The sequence below is a fragment of the Mustelus asterias genome, chromosome 28 (genome assembly GCF_964213995.1).
Source record: "Mustelus asterias chromosome 28, sMusAst1.hap1.1, whole genome shotgun sequence".
Lineage (NCBI taxonomy): Eukaryota > Metazoa > Chordata > Chondrichthyes > Carcharhiniformes > Triakidae > Mustelus > Mustelus asterias.
The window spans coordinates 16,259,190-16,280,316 of record NC_135828.1 but is presented as its reverse complement, the minus strand read 5'-3'; the positions used below and the strand labels follow the sequence as shown (position 1 = coordinate 16,280,316).

The 21,127-nt window shown below is 45.6% G+C and overlaps 1 protein-coding gene across 1 annotated transcript; it reads left to right on the top strand.

The window, feature by feature from the left end:
- The first annotated feature begins 792 nt into the window (after nt 1-792).
- Nucleotides 793-19,639, top strand: LOC144480272 (dual specificity protein phosphatase 13A-like). The gene is made up of 3 exons (XM_078199607.1): nt 793-1,047; nt 6,634-6,851; nt 18,097-19,639. Exons 1-3 carry the CDS (start codon nt 878-880, stop codon nt 18,294-18,296), a joined length of 588 nt encoding a protein of 195 aa, XP_078055733.1. The 5' UTR covers nt 793-877; the 3' UTR covers nt 18,297-19,639.
- The last annotated feature ends 1,488 nt before the right edge of the window (nt 19,640-21,127 follow it).

The following is a 21,127-nucleotide window of genomic DNA, read 5'->3' as shown; positions in this document are numbered from 1 at the left end:
GAAACCAGAGCACTCGGAGGAAACCCACGCAGACACAGGGAGAACATGCAAACTCCACACAGACAGTGACCTGAAGCAGGAATTGAATCCGGGTCCCTGGTGCTGTGAGGCAGCAGTGCTAACCACAACGCCACCATGCTGCCCCATGGATTGTATTGGGATGCAGTGGCAAGTATTGTTTCTCACGTGCTATACAGACAAAACATACCGTTCATAGAGTACATAGGGCAGAAGGAAAGGGGAGGTTGCAGAATGTGGTGTTACAGTCATAGCTAGGGTGTATAGCAAGATCAGCTTAATATGTAGTCGGTACAGACTTGATGGGCCAAATGGCCTCCCTCTACTGTAGGATTCTCTGATTCTAAAATGTAGGTCCATTCAAAGGTCTGACGGCAGCAAGGAAGAAGCTGTTCTTGTGTCGGTTGGTAGGTGAACTCAGACTTTTCTATCTTCTTCCCGAAAGAAGGTGGAAGAGAGAATAGCAAGAAGCTGTTCTTGAGTCAGTGTTGGAACGTGCCTTGCCAAGGAACCTCATGAACGTAGTCTGGGAATCACTGCAAATCCCACTGCTCCAGGCTCACTTCATCACTGTCAAAGTTGACCTAATTGGAGGCCTTGTCAAATGAAGTTACTGTGAAAACATTGTTCATTTATTTTACCTTTCATTGTTTCCTAAATCGCATTTTACTCTGGAACCTGTAAGATCTGAATTTAGAGACTGAATTAGAGTATCGTGTTGCTCAGCAGAATCTGTATTCGCACCTGTTGATAAACATCACATAGTTTGGCCTTGACCCAAGGCTGGCAGGGCAGAACTCCGCACAGTAAACACTGAACACAGTGCTCCTGAACCACAAAAACAACAAAACAGATTCTAATGGCATCAAATGAAGTAACTCAATCCAGTGGCAATCCCGCTTTTTCCAAGAACTCTACCCCAAAGGCCAACACTCCCACAGTCATCGAGCTGGAGGAAATCTTACGCAACAACAGAGTTCCACTTAGCCGCATCGATGAGGTCTGGCCTAATCTGTACATCGGAGACATGTGAGTACATTTCCAAACAGTAGGAATAGTGCTGGCAAGATCAGTGCTTCTCAGTGAAACCTGTGAGTCGGGGGAGGGGGGGGGGGTAGGGGTGAGGGCAGGGGCAGATGTTGGGCAAGCGAAAGTAGGTAATAAAAGCAAATTACTGCGGATGCTGGAATCCGGAACGAAAAGAGAAAATGCTGGAAAATCTCAGCAGGTCTGGCAGCATCTGTGAGGGGAGAAAAAAGCTGACGTTTCGAGTCCAGGTGACCCTTTGCCAAAGCTGAAAGGCAGAGAAAGGTGGAGATATTTATACTACAGGGGGAGGGAATGAAAGATGAGTCATAGCCATAGGAACCAGGAGAAAAGACTGTTAATAGCTGCCCACTCAGAGAATAAAGAGTGTGAATGGCCAAACGGCAGAGAAGCTGTAAGTTGTGACAGATGGAGATGTTGGGGAAGGGGTGAATGGAACAGAGGGAGAATGTAGAAAAGGGGAAGCGGGGGACAAAAGGTAACGGAAGGGGGATGAAGTAGGGAGAAGGAAAGAGTTGGAGAAGAAAAAAGAAGAAAGACCATAAAGAAATAAAAAGGTAGAGAACAGTAAAAAAAAAATTGAAAACAAAGGGTGCCGAGGTGGGGCAGGGCAAATCATCTGAAGTTGTTGAATTTGATGTTGAGACTGGAAGGCTGTACAGTGCCGGAAGATGAGATGAGTTTGGATTGAGCTTCACTGGAACATTGCAGCAGGCCAAGGACAGACATGGGGGCATAGGAGCAGAATTGTGTGTTAAAATGGCAAGCAACCGGAAGGTCAGGGTCCTGATTGCGCACAGACTGAAAGAAGGTAATATCTCCTCAGAGTGTCTCATCAATCATTAGATTTTAAATTATGTTCGGTGTGCGCTGCTGAAGCCTTGCAAATTCTCATCACAAGGCTGGCTTAATCCTTTTGTGAACTGCCCAGTCCTGCTGTGTGCTTTTTATAAAGATTAGCAGCTGTATTGGAACAGGTTCGATGGGCCAAATGGCCTACTTCTGGTCCTTTGTCTTATGGTCTGTATTGTGGGGGTGGAGAAGGGCAACAAAGGGATTTAAGGCCTGCTTCTGAGTCAATTGTGGACTATTTCACAAAAATCAGGGGGATTCTGACTTTTCTTTTATGTCAAAGCAAGAGGGGAGAAGAATCAGTGAGCTCCTCTCTCGAGAGGTGATGGCCTCATGGTATTTTCGCTAGACTATTAAATCCAGAAACTCAGCTAATGTTCTGGGGACCCGGGTTCGAATCCCATCACGGCAGGTGATGGAATTTGAATTCAATAAAAAATATCTGGAATTAAGAATCTACTGATGACCATTGTTGGAAAAACCCATCTGATTCACTGATGTCCTTAAGGGAAGGAAATCTGCTGTCCTTACCCGGTCTGGCCTACATATGACTCCAGAGCCACAGCAATGTGGTTGACTCTCAACTGCCCTCTGAAATGGTAGAGCAAGGCATTCAGTTCAAGGGCAACTAGGGATGGGCAATAAATGCTGGCCCAGCCAGCGACACCCATGTCCCACAAATGAATAAAGAATCCATGCCAGTCATATAATGAACAGCGAACTGGTGACTGGCAAAGGGATTGCTAATGAGGAGGAAGAAAAGTAACTCGCAAAACTGGAGGTAAAGTTACAGGGGCAATAGTTTTGGTGAAGGGGGGTAATTCACTACCTTTGACTTTGTGGGTAGGGATTTCTGGGGATCCATGTGAATGATGGCCACAAACTGATAGCCAACCAGCTATTCAACAGCAGCTTTGACAGAGGAAAAGACAGCAATTGTGTTTGTCACAATTGCCTGGATTTACGTTCAATGAATGTCTCTGGAAACTCATTGTTGGGAAGCTTTGGTGCTTTATAAAATGAGGAGAAGGTTTTTGTGACCCAAATAATTCAGCAATGAGACAGAAAATAACTTTGAATGCTCTTCAACCTGGAAGAAACAGAGCAATAATGATCAATGCCTTGTACAGAAGACACAGCACATTGAGGATTGGATAATATAAAAAGGAAATACTGTGGTTGCCGGAAATCTGAAATAAAAACAAATTTCTGGAAATACTCTGCAGGTCTGGGCAGTGGAGAAAGAAACAGAGTTCATAGAATCTACAGTGCAGAAGGAAGCCATTCGGCCCATCAAATCTGCACCTACCACAATCCCAACCAGGCCCTATCCCCATAACCACATGCATTTACCTTACCTGACACTAAGGGGCAATTTAGCATGGACAATCCACCTAACATCTTGTGACTGGGAGGAAACCGGAGCACCCAGAGGAAACCCATGCAGACACGAGGAGAATGTGCAAACTCCACACAGACAGTGACCCAAGCCCAGGAATCAAACCTGGGTCTCTGGCGCTGTGAGGCAGCAGTGCAAACCGCTGTGCCACCCCGAGTTGAACATGACTCTTATTCATTAGAGCTTGCGTTCTGCTCCAGCATTCCTCATGAGGTGGGTTCCCAGGTGTAGCCAGGAGGTCCTGTTAGAAATCGAGACTGGACCAGACATTTTGTTCAAAGGAAACAGGATAGTCAGCAAGTTGAGTCAATGCCGCTACTCTCACTCGCCTAGCGGCCAATTGCCAAGTTACACACTTACCTTTATTTTTCCCACAAAATGCCAGCCTGGTTCAGTTTGGTGAGGTAGCCACAATGTCTTACCACTTGGATCCCGGTTACAGCGCAATCATTACCTTTCCAACATTTTGGAATCACGGTGGACATTAATGCACGAGGTGATTGTCAGGGTCTGCTGGACATCTCACCTGCTGGCAAAGCTTTAAGACCAGAGATTGGCAGGGATGGATTCAGGGAGCTAAACCGTTTCAGCTCTTCCACCCACCAGCTTCATCCCACTGGGCAGGAAGGGTTAAACCTTCAGATGAGATAGTCAGCGAAAGCTGGCAGGATGGAGAGAGAAAACTGATGAACTAAGGACCTGACAAAAGAAACAATTTTTTACCTGGACGGCTTTTTAAAAATATATATTTACAGGACATGGGTGTCGCTGGCTAGGCCAGCATTTATTGCCAATCCCTAACTGCCCATGCAAAGGTAATGGTGAGCTGCCTTCTTGAACAGCTGCAGTCCACGTGGGGTAGGTACACCCACCGTGCTGTGTTGCACTGAACTAAACACCTCAGTGGAGTTACATTTCAGGAATTCATAACTAGGAGCTTGAGAGATAAGCAGATGAACCATTCCCTGAGGTTCCCTCAGGTAATTACTAGTGTATCCCTTGCAATCAATGTATGTCAAAGTGAGTAAGGGAACACCAGTATGCTAAAGTAACAATAAATAAAACAGCAGATGTGAAGTGCCTGGCTTGCTGCTTGCCCAATGAACCGCAACCTGCAAACTTATGTTTCAACAAAGTAGCAGTGTCATGGGTTATAGAGATGTGAAACATTACACTAAACACTTGGAGTTGTGTGTCAGCTGGCAGAAGAAGCTGAAACGATTGTCCTCGCTTAAAGACCTGACTTGATTCAGGCCAGAGGCTGAGGTGACAGTTTGACATCTCGAACGCAGTTCCTTATTGCTGTGGGCTCACTGTATTAAACCAATTGACATTCCTTCCAGAGAGGTTGCAAACCATGGTGATATAGGGCGGGTCTTTCAGGCGCCCCCCCCCCCCTCCCCCCCACAACCGTGGCAGGACAAGTGCACCACGCAAAATGCTGTAGACAAAATGCAGGACCGGAAGATTCCACCGGTAGCCAATGGAAAACACACCATTGTGGGTGGGGTTTGGGGGGGGAGGGGGGGCGGTGGGAGTGGTGGTGAGCTGGTGCAGAAAATCCCACCCATAGAACCATAGATTCATTGACAGCAAGGAAGGAAGCCATTCGGGCTTGTGTGAAGCAGCCAGTCCCATTCCCCCTGGGCTCTATCCCTTGTGGTCCTGCAAGTTTATCTCCTTCCATCCAATTCCTTTTCCAAAGCAGAAAGCTCCGCCCATCGTCTCTGCTCGCGGGCAGCAAGTTCTGGCCTACTACTCACTGAGTAAAAATGTTCTTTCCTCACATTTCCACCCCCCCCCCCCCCAACCCGGCTGTAACTCTTGCCTAAACCTTAAACCAGTTGTCCCTTAGGCCATGCATCATTAGCTGATGGGAACAATATTTCCTGAAAGCCGTATCAGTGGCGGATTAACTACCACCAGACCCCTAGGCTGAGCTTTAGTAAGGCCCCCTGACCCTGCCCCACCCTTCGTTGAATAGAATAAAGTGACGTTAGATAACTTATATCGTTGTACTATGTATAATGTACTACATGTATAATATCATAAAGTTATATGAATCAACTACAGCCCTTTTATTCATTTATTTTTCATTTTCTTTACATTTGTACTTTAAAAAGCTTCCGTGTTTTTTGGTTTACAAAAGTGTCGATAACAGCGTGTAAATCAACAGATCGAAGCTTGTCTGATTCAATGTGCATGAGTGCCAGATGACTAAGTTTCTCATCGCTCATTGTTGAGCGCAAATAGATTTTGATCCTCTTCAGTGCCGAAAATGAACGCTCACCTGAACAGTTAGTGATCATTAAGGACAGATAAATTCTAAAGCAAATGAATGTATTTGGATACACCTCGTGCAGTCGATCTCTTGCCGGAGCTCGATACATCCATGTAGTACAAGTCCGGGGGGTGAAGCTCCTCTATTTATAGGTATTTGTTATATTAATTCACCCACAGGGTATAGTTATGAAAATTTATTCACCCTTAAAAGGGTTAAACCAATTTTGTTTTGCTCTCGAGCCCCCCCTCCCTTCCGGGCTCCTAGGCTTAAGCCTACTCAGCCTAATGGTTAATCCGCCACTGGGCCTTATCCAAATCTGTCATTATCTTGTATACCTCTACCAAAGCACTCTTCAATTGCAAGTCCAAAGATGTGCGGTAGATTGGCCATGCTAAATTGTCCCTTAGTGTCAGGGGGACTGGCTGGGGTAAATGTATGGGGTTATGGGGATAGGACCTGGGTGGGATTGTGGTCGGTGCAGACTCGATGGGCTGAATGGCCTCCATCTGCACTGTAGGATTCTATGATTTTAAGATTCTATGATCTCACCTTGAGAGAAGAATCCCACCTTCTGCGATCTAATTTTGTCGCTAAAATTCCTGGCCCTGCATCCATTCTGGCCAATCTCCTCTACCATCCTCGGTGAAATCTTCACCGCTGCAATGGGGGCTGGAGAGAGGAATGGGAACATTAATTTGCCTCTGGGCACGCAGTTCCTGAGGGGAGAGAATTTATCGCTGACACAACTGCCAGAATTTTACCGCAGCGCCCGCCCGAGGCTCATAACATCCTGCCCGAGGCCAACGGAGAATGCCATTCTGCGAGCCTCGCCCGCCCCGGTTCTGAAGCGGGCGAGGCGGTAAAATTCTGGCTGTTGTGTCCAGATTGGAAAAGTGAGCCATCTTTATTGCCAGTGTCCCTTACCTTGAGAAGCACAATGCTCCACCAACAGTACAAGAAACGACACGCAAGTCGCATCGTTAATATGATTGTACATTAGTAAAGTATTTTCTGATGTATCTTGCCTCCCTAGGACAATAGCCCATGATAGATTCCGCCTGTGGAAGTTGGGTATCACTCATGTGTTAAACGCCGCACACAAACAGATTGCTTCCAGCGGATGCCAGGATTTCTATGGTACTGGTATGGATTATTATGGCATCGAAGGTCGTGACTTACCAAATTTCGACATCGCTGCCCATTTCTCTTCTGCAAGTGAATATATACATCGGGCACTGGGTGTATTGGGAGGTAAGAAATCATGTAGTATGATAAGCTGTCTTGATTCCTAATAAAAGCAAATTCCCGCGGATGCTGGAATCTGAAACCAAAAGAGAAAATGCTGGAAAATCGCAGCAGGTCTGGCAGCATCTGTAAGGAGAGAAAAAACCCTTTTGACAAAGGGTCGTCGGGACTCGAAACGTCAGCTCTTTTCTCTCCTTACAGATGCTGCCAGACCCGCTGAGATTTTCCAGCGTTTTCTCTTTTGGTTTCTTGATTCTTACTTGAGTTACATAGGGAATGATAAGGGCTGGAATTTTACTGGCCCGCCCGCCACGGGAATTGGAGCAGGCAAAGGGATGGATAATAGGAAGGTCTGTTGACCTGGAGCGGGATTTTACAGTTTTGGGATGAGCGAGGCTATAAAATCCCACCCAATATTTACCCAAGGGCAGCACGGTGGCACAATAGTTAGACTGCTGCCTCACAGCGCCAGGGATCTGTGTTTGACTCCCAGTTTGGGTCACTGTCTGTGTGGAGTTTGCACATTCTCCCCGTGTCTGCGTGGGTTTCCTCTGGGTGCTCCGGTTTCCTCCCACAGTCCAAAGATGTGCGGGTTAGGTGGATTGGCTATGCTAACTTGCCCCTTAGTATCAGGGGGACTAGCTAGGGTAAATGCATGGGGTTATGGGGATAGGACCTGGGTGTGATTGTGTTCGGTGCAGACTTGATGGGCTGAATGGCCTCCTTCTGCACTGTAGGATTCTATCATTCTATAATTCTATGATATGCATAATATTCTCCCAGCAACTCAGCTGATTAAGGTAATTATTAACAGAACTACACAAACTGGAGAGGTCATGGGTTCGATCCTCAATCTATATAGCTCAGATATTAATCAGCCAGTACTGATCTTGTACATCCATCAGAGGCTTTCCATTTGATTTGACCACCTTTGGTTAGGATTGGGAAATCAGTCCGGACTCCACTTCCTGATAGACATCCAATAATACCTTTTGGAACCACATGTTCATGCACCATTCAGGTTTAATCAGTATTTATGTAACAGGGACTGACCTTGGCCCTGTCCGTGACACAACAATGTCAAGCTTCAGATTTTGGCCTTATAATTGGCTGAAAAAAAAAAATCAGGCATAGAATCTGGGTTTCAAAGTAAAAAGAGACCACCGATTAACAGACTGCCTGAATTCCAGAGCTTAAAATCCAATTATTTCTAGATTTACTCCATTAGAATCTCTACAGTGTTGAAAGGGGCCCTTTGGCCCATCGAGTCTGCACTGACAATAATCCCACCCAAGTCCTATCCCTGTAACCCCACATATTTACCCTACTAATCCCCCTCACACCAAGGGGCAATTGAACATGGCTAATTAGCCTAACCTGCACATCTTTGGACCATGGAAGGGAACCGGAGCACCCGGTGGAAACCCACGCAGACACAGGGAGAACGTGTAAACTCCACGCAGACAGTCACCCAAGGCCAGAATCGAACCCAGGTCCCTGGCGCTGTGGGGCAGCAATGCTAACCACTGTGCCACCGCATTGTTTTATCTGCCTGTCTGTTTTACTTCCTCTCTTTTTCCAAAAAAAATGGAGGTGGTGGATGTGGGGTGGGGAACAAGCTTGGAAAAAAAAAGGACTTTCATCGTCTCAAATGAAGGCGAGTTGTCATTCAACTAGTTGAAAGTCGATGTAATGAAGATTGGGCTCTGATGTGTACAAATATCTCATGTGGAACTTCTTCGTCTGAACAATAACCTCAGGAGACACAGAATACTCAGGGGGAGTAGATCCATCAACAGCGCACCAAGGTTTAGTTTGTCACTGCAGTAATTCGAGATATCTAAAGGTGCATTTCGAAACAATCACAAGAATTAAACTGCCTGACAACTCGGGACAAATCGGATGTTTAAAATCACGAAGAGTTTCGAAGAGAAGCTGTTTCCAATGTTGCAGAAATTTAAGGCAATTTCTAACATGACCTGAGGTGATACGAGGAGATCATTTTTATGCAATGTGTGGTTAGAATTTGGAATGGCCATTGCCTGAGGGAGTACAGATTCAATATTCACCTTTTGGGTAAATATCTGAAGCAGATATAATTATAGGGACATGAGGGAAAGAGTGGGGTAGTGGGACTAACTGGATTACTCCTCAAAAGAGCTAGTGCAGACTTGATGGGCCAAATGTCTTCATTCTGGTCTGCACTTCTATGGGCTGATTGTTCCAGCCCATCCCAGTAGCGGGATCTTCCAGTCTTGCCAAAGGGTTCTCCAATGAAGGGATGGGCGAACTACGCAAAATGTCATGGACATCGGCAGGACTGGAAGATCCCACCAGCAGCCAATGGCGTGCCGTCTTCACTGGCAGAGAACAAACCATGGGGGAAAATCCTACCCTGTGAAATCGCTCAGCTGTTGTTAACCCGTGAAACTCTCAACATAGTGTTCGGTACGAGAACCGGTGAGCTTGAACATTTTTAATTTGCAGGAAATTTAGTATTTTAACTTAGCAGTTCAGAGGAGATTCACTTGACTGATTCCTGTGTCCCTTGGAGTTAAGGATGAGAGGTGATAGTATTGAAACGTACGAGATCCTGAGGGACTCGATGGAGTGGATGTAGAGATGATGTTTCCCCTAATGAGAGAGACTAGAACTAGGGGACACAGTTTAAAAACGAGGTGGTCACCCACTGAAGACGGAAATGAGAAGAATTTTTGTTCTCTCATTGGGTCATGTGTCTGTGAACTCACTTCCCCAGAGAGCTGTGGGGGGCAGGGTTACTGAATATGTTTAAAGCAGCGGTAGATAGATTCTTGACTGACAAAGGAGTTAAGTTATTGCGGGGTAGATGGGAATGTGGAGTTGAGGCCATAATCAGAGCAGCCATCTTACTGAATGGCAGAGCAAGCTCGAGGGGCTGAATGGCCTACTCCTTCTCCTAAGTTAATCTTAGAATGCATTTTAAATCGGAGCCAAAGCAAAAACAGATTAAACCCATATTTTGTTTTTTTAATTGTCGAATAACAACAACTTACATATTTACAGAACATTTAACAAATTAAAACATTGCAAGGCCCCTCACAGGAGCAACATCAAACAGAATTTGAGTCACACTATGAGCTATTAGGGCAGGTAAGCAAATACTTGGTCAAAGAGGTAAGTTTTAACAAGCTTCTTAAATTAGGAGAGAGTTATGGAGGTGGAGAGGTTAAGGAGGGAATTTTAGAGGGTAGAGCAGCTGGATTTGTGCTCAAGGGTGGAGTGAAGTAGATTGTAAGATGATTTTCTCGGGGTGTCTCTCTGGGGAGTCTTGTCTTCAGCCGATCTCAGCTAACACAGAGACTTGCAAAAGACAGTGTGCAGTTAAAAACATTTATTTGACCAACATGTATTGGGAGAGAGATAGTCAGAGGATTCCAACTTCTCTCTGATGTTACATCACATGAGCACAACAGATATACATTTCCGAAGATTCGATCTTCCCGCCCAACCTGCCATCCAAGTTGGACGGTCCAATTACATTAATACACCATATTTACTTGGGCCAATAGCATTCTACCTTCCTGCAGAATTAGGAATTCGTTGGTCAACCGAACCCAGAGGTTCTTCCCCCCCCCGTTGACTAGTAGACTTACCTACGCAAATCCAGTAGGTTCAAGGGTTGCTCCTAATACCCACAGTCCTGAGAACTGTCTTGCCTGTTTTCTGTCCCCTTACCAGTGGAGGCAGAATATGTATATTCATTGAAGCCAGAAGCTAAATCTTTCTATTCATGTTCAAAAACCTTGCTAGTTTGTAGCTTCCTGGCCTGCCCCTGATAATAGGGTATATGCTCCATTGTTCCAAAAGAATGTGGTCTGTCTACTTAAACTTATTCCCCATTATGCCTCGGGCTAAATTGCTTGTTAGCAAAAGCGCACAAGAAAATACAGAAATACATCTATTTACTGGTTCAAAAAAGATTATATATGTGCCTATATATACTATACGAACCGATTGTCTGTAAGTGAGGCACAGTGAGATATCTTTGATACATATCTATAAGGTACACTGTGGTCCCTATTTTAAACTAATCTACTTTGTTTTAATAGTCTTCAAAAAGCAGGGGTTTTTGTATCCCCTGCTCCTGAGATGCCAGAGACACCAGAACTGCAGGAGTGTGGCTATCCCGTAAGATAAGATACAGGAGCAGAATTAGGCCATTTGGCCCATCGAGTCTGCTCCGCCATTCAATTATCCCATGTCGGACTGGAGGCAAATGGGAAGGGGAGATGCCAAGGCTGGATCTGAAAAGCAGGATGGACTGCGGTGCTGCTGGACCGGGAGCCCATGTCGGGTTGATGGGTGGATGGGATGAGTTAGGGTGTAAACAGCAGATACTGTCGGCATTATCAATCCATTCACATTTCCTAAATCATGGAACATTCAATGTTAATAGAAAAAATATGGGTGGATTTATGATGAAGCGCTTCTCTTGTCGAGAAGCTCAAACCCAAATGTGCCTGAATTATGCTCATTAATGCGAAAGAAAAGATTAATTGACAACTTGCAACTTGGTTGGTGACTCTTGGTGCTTGTGATTAATTTGCAAAGCAAAATGTGTCCAGGCTGTAAAAACAGGCAAGGACATTCAATACTCAATACTTAATTGAAAACAAGCAGTGAAAGTGTAAAAACACAAACACGATGGGACAATTCTCCCCAAATCTGTGCAAAGTTGACTTCAGTGCTGAAAGGGATCTATTCAGATTGTTGGTTAGTGAATTCCCTCATGAATAACGTTGTTCAATTCTTCTCTAGTTTCGTGACAGGTGGCACAGTGGTTAGCACTGCCGCCTCACAGCGCCAGGGACCCGGGTTCCATTCCCTATCTGTGCGGAGTCTGCACGTTCTCCCCATGTCTGCATGGGTTTCCTCCAGGTGTTCTGGTTTCCTCCCACAGTCTGAAAGACGCGCTGGTTAGGTGGATTGACCATACTAAATTCTTCCTCAGTGTACCTGAACAGGTGTACAGAGTGTACAGGTGCCAGAGTGTGGCGACGAGGGGATTTTCACAGTAACTTCATTGCAGTGTTAACGTAAGCCTACTTGTGACTAATCAATAAACTTTACTTTAGATATTTGAATAGCAAAGCTTCTAATCCAGTTATGTCACTCACATGAGCATCGTGAGGGAGACGATATGAATACGTTGAAGACAATTTGACACACTGGTCTCCCTGCTCACTAGTCCTCGGAGCTGGGTCAGGTGGAACTAAGTATGTATTACACCCAGCTCGGTTTTCTCCGCCTCTCACAAAACAGGGTTAACACCGGCCAGGCATTGCGCCCCCCCCCACCTTTGGTTCAAAATGCTTCTTCTCTCAAAGGTAAGCTGAGTCAGACTCTTTGGATCCCAAACTCAAGTTGCAATCTCTACATTCCCTCCTGCCCCACCAAAGATCTGGGCATCACCATGCCAACTGGTTAGCATGGGTACTTTCGGGTGGCATATTTTGATGAAACCACAGGCAAATCAACCGAGCTGGAAGATAAAGGCTAAATACTGCGGAGGCTGGAACCTGAAACGGAAAATGCTGGAGAAACTCAGCAGGTGTGACAGCCTCTGAGTCCCTTATTGATAAAGGCCTGTTTGATACATTTTGAAATCAGTAGTCGGGATTTTTGAGTTATTTCTGGTGGCAGAAGCCGCTCGCCATTCGCCATCTGTGGCATCTTCCAGTCCCACCAAAGTCCACACCATTTGGCGTGGTTCACCTGCCCCCCTCCCACAGGGGAACCCGCCCCCAGGGGTTCACCTTCAACAGGACTGAATATCCCACCGGCAAGAAAATCTCACCCAATGAATATTGTTCATAGAAATCCCTGTAGTGGGGTGGGTGGTACAGCAGTTAGCACTGCTCCCTCACAGCGCCAGGGACCCAGGTTCGATTCCCGGCTTGGGTCACTGTCTGTGTGGAGTCTGCACTTTCTCCCCGTGCCTGCGTGGGTTTCCTCCCACAGTTGAAAGACGTGCTGGTTAGGTGCATTAGCCGTGCTAAATTCTCCCTCAGTGTACCCAAACAGGCGCCGGTGTGTGTGGCGACGAGGGGAATTTCACAGTAACTTCATTGCAATGTTAATGTAAGCCTACTTGTGACTAATAAATAAACTTTAAAAAAAGAGGCACATTTGGTGTTGGACAAGGAAACTATCTGATGTGTTTGTGATTGGTTTTAGAAATGTTGTTATGTCAGGGAATGCTACTTGAACTAATCTTAACAAGCGTATTTTAATCTTACTAAGAGCTTTGTTATCTCAGCATAATCTATTTTGATTCAGTCAGTAGAAAGGAAACTCATAGACCTCACAAAAGATCAAGTACATGATACGCACACACAAAATAATTAATCAAAGGTGTACATTTCTACAGACCACGATTAAAAATCAAGCTGGCAATTTCTTCGAAGGGTTAGTGCAACTTGAACCAATAGTCAATTTTAGAGAATGGTATAAACTTTGTTTTTCTATTTGAAGGTGTGGCTCTTCCAAATTTGTATGTAAACATACCACTTTGTTCAGCTATGGTATTTTTGTAAAGTAAAGTTTATTTATTAGTGTCATAGGTAGGCTGACATGAACACTGCAATGAAGTTACTGTGAAAATCCTCCAGTCACCATACTCCGGCGCCTGTTCGGGCACACTGAGGGAGAATTTAGCATGGACCAATGCACTTAACCAGCACGTCTTTCAGACTGTGGGAGGAAACTGGAGCACCCGGAGGAAACCCACGCAGACACGGGGAGAACGTACAAACTCCGTACAGACAGTGACCTAAACCGCGAATCAAATCCAGGTTCCGTGAGGCAGCAGTGCTAACCATTGTGCCACCATGCTGACCATTTTGCAAACCTGTTTGCAAAGGTTTTAGTATGAATCCATCTCACTACTACACTATTCCATGTTTGTGTGGCTTATTTTGTTTAAAAAGGGAATACACTCCATTATTTCCACTCCGGATAGAAAGCTCCAGACCAAAAGGCCACAGCATCAACTTGATTCCAACAATCAGACTGAACAAGTTAAACCCAAAAGTCAACTGACCACTGGAATTGAGGACCTGGTTAAGAACAAGGCTGGCTTTTACCTTCCCCTGCCAGTGGTTTTGTAAAATACATCATGCAGTTGGCCACACACCCCCAGTTTGTCTCTCAATTTATGGGGGTATTTAATGGCTACTTACGTGCCTCATCCTGCCCCCACTGCTATTTTATCTAGGGCAAGGGGAGGCCCACGCCAAGAAGCCAGCAACTGTTACTGGGTGGGCCGATGTCAGGCAAGGGGGAGTGGAAGCTTCTCCTTTGAGGGTCCTCTTTATAAGGTCTTTGATAAGGTCCCCCATGGTCGGCTTATGATGAAAGTAAGGAGGTGTGGGATAGAGGGAAAGTTGGCTGATTGGATAGGTAACTGGCTATCTGATCGAAGACAGAGGGTGGTGGTCGATGGAAAATTTTCGGACTGGAGGCAGGTTGCTAGCGGAGTGCCACAGGGATCAGTGCTTGGTCCTCTGCTCTTTGTGATTTTTATTAATGACTTAGAGGAGGGGGCTGAAGGGTGGATCAGTAAATTTGCTGATGACACCAAGATTGGTGGAGTAGTGGATGAGGTGGAGGGCTGTTGTAGGCTGCAAAGAGACATAGATAGGATGCAAAGCTGGGCTGAAAAATGGCAAATGGAGTTTAACCCTGATAAATGTGAGGTGATTCATTTTGGTAGGACTAATTTAAATGTGGATTACAGGGTCAAAGGTAGGGTTCTGAAGACTGTGGAGGAACAGAGAGATCTTGGGGTCCATATCCACAGATCTCTAAAGGTTGCCACTCAAGTGGATAGAGCTGTGAAGAAGGCCTATAGTGTGTTAGCTTTTATGAACAGGGGTTTGGAGTTTAAGAGCCGTGGGGTTATGCTGCAACTGTACAGGACCTTGGTGAGACCGCATTTGGAATATTGCGTGCAGTTCTGGTCACCTCACTATAAGAAGGATGTGGAAGCGCTGGAAAGAGTGCAGAGGAGATTTACCAGGATGCTGCCTGGTTTGGAGGGTAGGTCTTATGAGGAAAGGTTGAGGGAGCTAGGGCTGTTCTCTCTGGAGCGGAGGAGGCTGAGGGGAGACTTAATAGAGGTTTATAAAATGATGAAGGGGATAGATAGAGTGAACGTTCAAAGACTATTTCCTCGGGTGGATGGAGCTATTACAAGGGGGCATAACTATAGGGTTCATGGTGGGAGATATAGGAAGGGTATCAGAGGTAGGTTCTTTATGCAGAGAGTGATTGGGGTGTGGAATGGACTGCCTGCAGTGATAGTGGAGTCAGACACTTTAGGAACATTTAAGCGGTTATTGGATAGGCACATGGAGCACACCAGGATGATAGGGAGTGGGATAGCTTGATCTTGGTTTCAGATAAAGCTCGGCACAACATCGTGGGCCGAAGGGCCTGTTCTGTGCTGTACTGTTCTATGTTCTATGTTCTATGTCCATTGGAGTCAACCCTCACCCACAAGGATATAATCCTTTTTTTAACTCTCTCCCCACTGGCTTCTCAAACCCATCCGCCATCTCCATGCCAACAGGTTTCCACGGGTACTGAGGGTTTCCTCACTCCCATTGCTGCAGCCAGGCCCTGTTGATAACCCAGCCTTACCTTCAGACCGATCTCCATGACCCATTCTTCTTCAGGGGCTGGCTGCAGTCCCAGCATTGACCACTGCGTGCATCTGGCGCTGCTGGGACTCCAGAGATACTGGCCAATCAGAGGCAGCTCTCAAAAGGGGACTTTCTCCCCAGGTGGGGGCAGAAGTCTCGCCCTGGGCCGATTAACGCCCTGCCGAGTGTAAAGTGGCTGCAGGGTAGCGGGTTTCTTGTGTTCGGGCTCCCGCCAACATCTTAATTGGTGCAGTGGGACAGGGGGGACAGTGGTGGGAACGGGGGTGTGGGGGGGATTGGATGGGAAACAGTGGCCCATAAAATTTAACCCTATCAAAATCGAATGCATTTCAGGAAAATACAGCAATTATAAATGTATTTGGATGAGCACGCGAAGCATCGTAACATTCAAGGACATGGGACAAGTGCTTGTAAATGGGATTAGTGCGGTTTTAGTGGTAGTTATTGTCAGTGCAAACTCAATGGGCCAAAGGGAGGGGGAGGGAGGGAGGGAGCGGGAGAGGGGGAGGGGGAGGGGCATGTGGGGGAGGGGGATGTGGGGGAGGGTGTGGGGGAGGAGTGGGTCATAGCAGGGTCAAAGGGCAGAGGACAATGTAGAAGGAAAGTGGAGTGAGCCTTACCAAAGGAGGGAGGAAGAGGGTTTCTAAGAGTACAAATGGCAGTGTCAGAGGTATCTTCTTCCAGGGAAGATGTTAAACTGAGGCTCAGATGGATGTAAAAGATTCTCTTCCCCATAAGACTGTTGAAGAGGAGGAGGAAAGTTCTCCCAATGCCCTGCCCTAGCTTTACTGTTCCTCCACTGACCAGACCAAGGACCAAGGCCACACTCCTGACAGAAGGAATCCCATCCCACAGAGCAATCCAGAAGATCCAACATTAGTTCAGGATTTGACGTGTATGGATCCTGGCCTAGATATGGCCACAAAGTACCATTGATGTTTCAAGACCAAAGTTTTTATAACAAGTGTGGATTTGCTTGAGGTGCTGATGTGAAGTAATTGAAATGCGGTTTGTAGTTACCAGCAGAGGGAGCATTTGAGCAACATCCCCAGGATTTCAATGAGTTTAAATGCTGATTATTTTCCTCTCATTCCATTCCTCATCTCCTGGAGGTCTTTACCTCAGGCTGGGATAGTTCCACAGGTACCAGTTGGTATGTTGTCCCTTTTATTTATGGACATGCTGTTGAACAGGAGATGGGACAACAAGGCTAAGCCTGACCCTGCCCCAAGTCCCAGTTAGCACAATCAAGTGATTAACACCTGCTTCCGCTGATTAAAGTCCCCCATTCTACTGGCCTGGCTCTGATCGATCTCAGTCCAGATTAGCAATAAAACCTGGGCCCATCCTGAAGTACAGGGCGCGATCTTACCGCCCATTCACGCCACACTCCCACTGCAGCGAGGTCGGAGAATTTGATGCCCAGCCGAATCTCCATTCACTGTGGCGGGATGGGAAAATCCTGCTGGCATGAACAGTGGTAAGATTCCCGTCACAGAGTCAGATACTCAAGCTATTCCACTGGGGAAAACATTCTTGAAGTTCAATCTCACGGGAATTGTTTAATAGGCAGCCACATGATTCTCCGTATTTATTTCATGAGGTAAAACAAAGTGAAATCTTGTGACATGTTTCATTTGTTGACATGGCTCAATAGTGCCTCTGGCTTGTATCCCCATGTCATATTCCTAGGAGGTTGTGCTGTGGTGTTGCAAGAAAGCTTACAAATGACAAAAGATAGTACAAATGCACCACAGACAGCATCCTTTCCGGATGTATCACAGCTTGGTATGGCTCCTGCTCTAACCAGGAAACTACAAAGTCCATCATGCAAACCAGTCTCCCATCTACACTTCCAGCTGCCTTGGAAAAGCAGCCAGCATAATCAAGGATCCCCAACGCACCCCGGACATTCTCTCTCCCACCTTCTTCCATCAGAAAAAAGATACAAAAGTCTGAGATCACGTACCAACCGACTCAAGAACAGCTTCTTCCCTGCTGCCATCTGACTTTTGATTGGACCTACCATATATTAAGCTGATCTTTCTTTACACCCTAGCTATGACCTAGGAGCGGCACGGTGGCACAATGGTTAGCACTGCTGCCTCATAGCACCAGGACCAGGGTTCAATTCCCGGCTTGGGTCACTGTCTGTGTGGAGTTTGCATGTTATTCCTATGTCAGCATGTTTCCTCTGCATGTTCCGGTTTCTTCACAGTCTTAAAGACGTGCTGGTTAGGTGCATTGGCCCAAACAGGCGCCAGAGTGTGGTGACTAGGGGATTTTCATAGTAACTTCATTGCAGTGTTAACGTAAGCCTTACTTGTGACTAATAAATAAACTTTATGGCTGTAACACTACCTTCTACACCCTCTCCTTTCCTTCCCCCATGTACTCTATGAATGGTATGCTTTGTCCATATAATACGCAAGAAACAATACTTTTCACTGTATCCCAATACATGTGACAATAATAAATCAAATCAATGTGCCAAATGGAACTGTCCAGATGGTTAAGGTGTTTTGTTCTTTCTCCCCTCCCAGGGAAGGTCTTTGTACACTGTGCTTTCGGATACAGCAGATCAGCCACCTTAGTGTTGGCCTACCTGATGACTTACCATCACCTTTCGCTATTTGATGCACTGAAGACAGTCACTTCTCACCGACGTATTTTTCCCAATCGGGGATTTTTAAGGCAGTTACGGAACTTTGACATAAAATTACAACAGGAACGGATCGTTTGATGTTCTCCCTCTATTGAGTCTGAACTGTAGCTTTTTGGCAAGGTAGCCATGGGCAGCATTGCTAGTGTTCACCATTAGTGTTCTGTGTCCCACTGTGATAGCAGCTAAAACTGTTTAAAATCCCACCACACTCCCGGAGACACAAGTTCACTTCAATTCTTATCTCAGTCAAAATGAACTTCTACTTGATTTGTAAATGCTTTCAGTTTTTATTTCACCATTATCTTAGCGGCATGATACAAAACGACCCGCATCAACATCAATTATCAGCACATTTCCATATCCACAGCTTAGTAATTGCACAAGCCCTCTGTCACCAGATCAGATTGCTTAATATTCTATTTAAATATCATCAGTAATTTTGTACAGCCTCTCAAAAAAGGTGAATAAATATTCAGCTCATCACACGAGCCATCGCATTCCATTTGGGACATTGTCATTCATAATTATGAAGCTAGTTACTTGGTGAATGCTTTATGTATTTAACTCACTGATACAAATTCACAATAGTTATTATCACATATTGACTCAAACAGTGAAGACCATTGCTTTCAATGAAGGCTGTGTTTTTTTAAGGCTCAAGGCAGCATTTTAGTCTTTGATTTGGAAGACTGTGGGTTCAAACTGTAATAAGTCTTCGGAGGCAGAAGTCCCTTCACCTTTCTTTACAAACTCTAACAGCTGTACACAGAGTGCTAGTAGTCTATCTCTGGGAGTGTCAGAGGAATACTCCCGGTTAAGTACAAGGCAAAGACTCCCTGATTGGCCCATCGATTGGATCCTTAATCAAGGAGTTCATACTCCAATAACCAGCCTCCCATCCATTGACTCTGTCTACACTTTCCGCTGCCTCGGCAAAGCAGCCAGCATAATTAAGGACCCTACGCACCCCGGACATTCTCTCTTCCACCTTCTTCCTTCGGGAAAAAGATACAAAAGTCTGAGATCACATACCAACTGACTATAGAACAGCTTCTTCCCTGCTGCCGTCAGACTTTTGAATGGACCTACCTTGCATTAAGTTGATCTTTCTCTACACCCTAGCTATGACTGTGACACGACATTCTGCACTCTCTCCTTTCCTTCTCTATGAACGGTATGCTTTTTCTGTATAGCGTGCAAGAAACAATACTTTTCACTGTATGATAATATATGTGACAAATAATAAATCAAATCAAATCAATAGGCCAACCTCAATGGCCTGATTGAAGTCATTACACATACCTCATTTTAAAGACTTGAGCACATAGCTAGGCTAACACTACAGTGTGGTACCGATGGAGTGCTGTAATGTTTGACGTGCCACTTTCTTTTGTACAATACATTACATTGAGTTTCCATTTATCCTCCCATGGCCCTATTCAATGATGATGTGGAGATGTCGGCGTTGGACTGGGGTGGGCACAGTAAGAAGTCTCACACCACCAGGTTAAAGTCCAACAGGTTTATTTGGAATCACAAGCTTTAGGAGTGCTGCTTCTTCATCGGGTGAGTGGAGAGTGGCAATGAAGAATAAGCAAGTGCCACTGATGGCCAACATTTATCCCTCAACCTACATCACTTAGGGAAAGAGATTTTATACTCACTTATCTCATTGCAATATGTGGGATCCGGCCGTGTGCAAACTGATTGTCCTCTTCAGCCACATACAATCGCCAATCCACTTTGAAAGTAACCTATTGTGAGTGAAGCCTCTTTTGAAAGAATGGGTATGTATTTCTTCAGAAGGAACTCTTCAAATGCAGACAATAAAAATATAGCAAAACTTACTCCAACTTATAAATCAGAGAAAGGGTTTAATGAAGAAACATCATTGCTCCAAACTTGGGGTCACACCTGGGCCAATCCAAGCTCTCCCACAATTCCCAACAGGTTCTTATTCATAGTGAGTCAGCTGGTCAGCTGACCATCACATCATTCTGTAATTGGTTCCATGGTTTACTGGGTCAGCTGACCCTTACAGCTTGTTACCATTGGTCACATTACATCCAATTCAAAGTTGTCACTGGTTACATTCTAACAACATGAAGTGGCTCTTTTCTCTCCTATTCAATTGGATACCCTGACCTTTATAGGCCATGCCTGAGGATTGTTCCTGTTTGATTTTTTTTTGGGGGGGGGGGGGGGGTGGTTCTGTCCATTTAAAACTGTTCTTCCTCTGCAAGTGTTGAACCTACTCCTGCACCATCAGAATGTCCCTTATAGGAAGAAGTGAGCTAATGCTTGCTGTCGGGAATCCAACTGGAACCCCATCCTGCAAAGTCAATGAGCACCAACGCAAAGCTCTAAGTATAATCCCCCCCCCCCCTCCCCCCAGCCTCCCCAAACCTTCTCCAATTTCTCAATCCACTGGCAAGCGCACAGGATGAATACTGAAACCAGAAAGGTTGCCAGCATCCAAGTACCAGCAATGAGAAACTGGAGGAGGGAAATGCTTTGGGAAAGTGCCCATTACTAATAGCAGTCAGGCAGAAGGTTTGATTCCTAAACCAAAGATTGTGAATTCAAACCCAAGTGGGGATCTCACTAGGGGAGAATTTTGCCAGCTCACTAAAATGCGTGTGTGTGTGTGTATGTGTGGGGAGGTGGGGGGGGGGGGGGGTTGGTAATGGTGGTGTCGTACTAATGTCGCTGGTCTAGTAATTCAGAGGCCAAGGCTGCACCCACAATCATCCAAATCAAAGACAAAAAAACTCTGCCCGATTGCCTTGAACTTTTCAAAGTGCCATGCTCTAACATCTTTAGTAATAGCTTCCAACGTTTTCCCTACGCCAGATAGTAAACTAACTGGCCTGTTAGTTTCCTGCTTTCTACTTCCCTCCCTTTTTGAA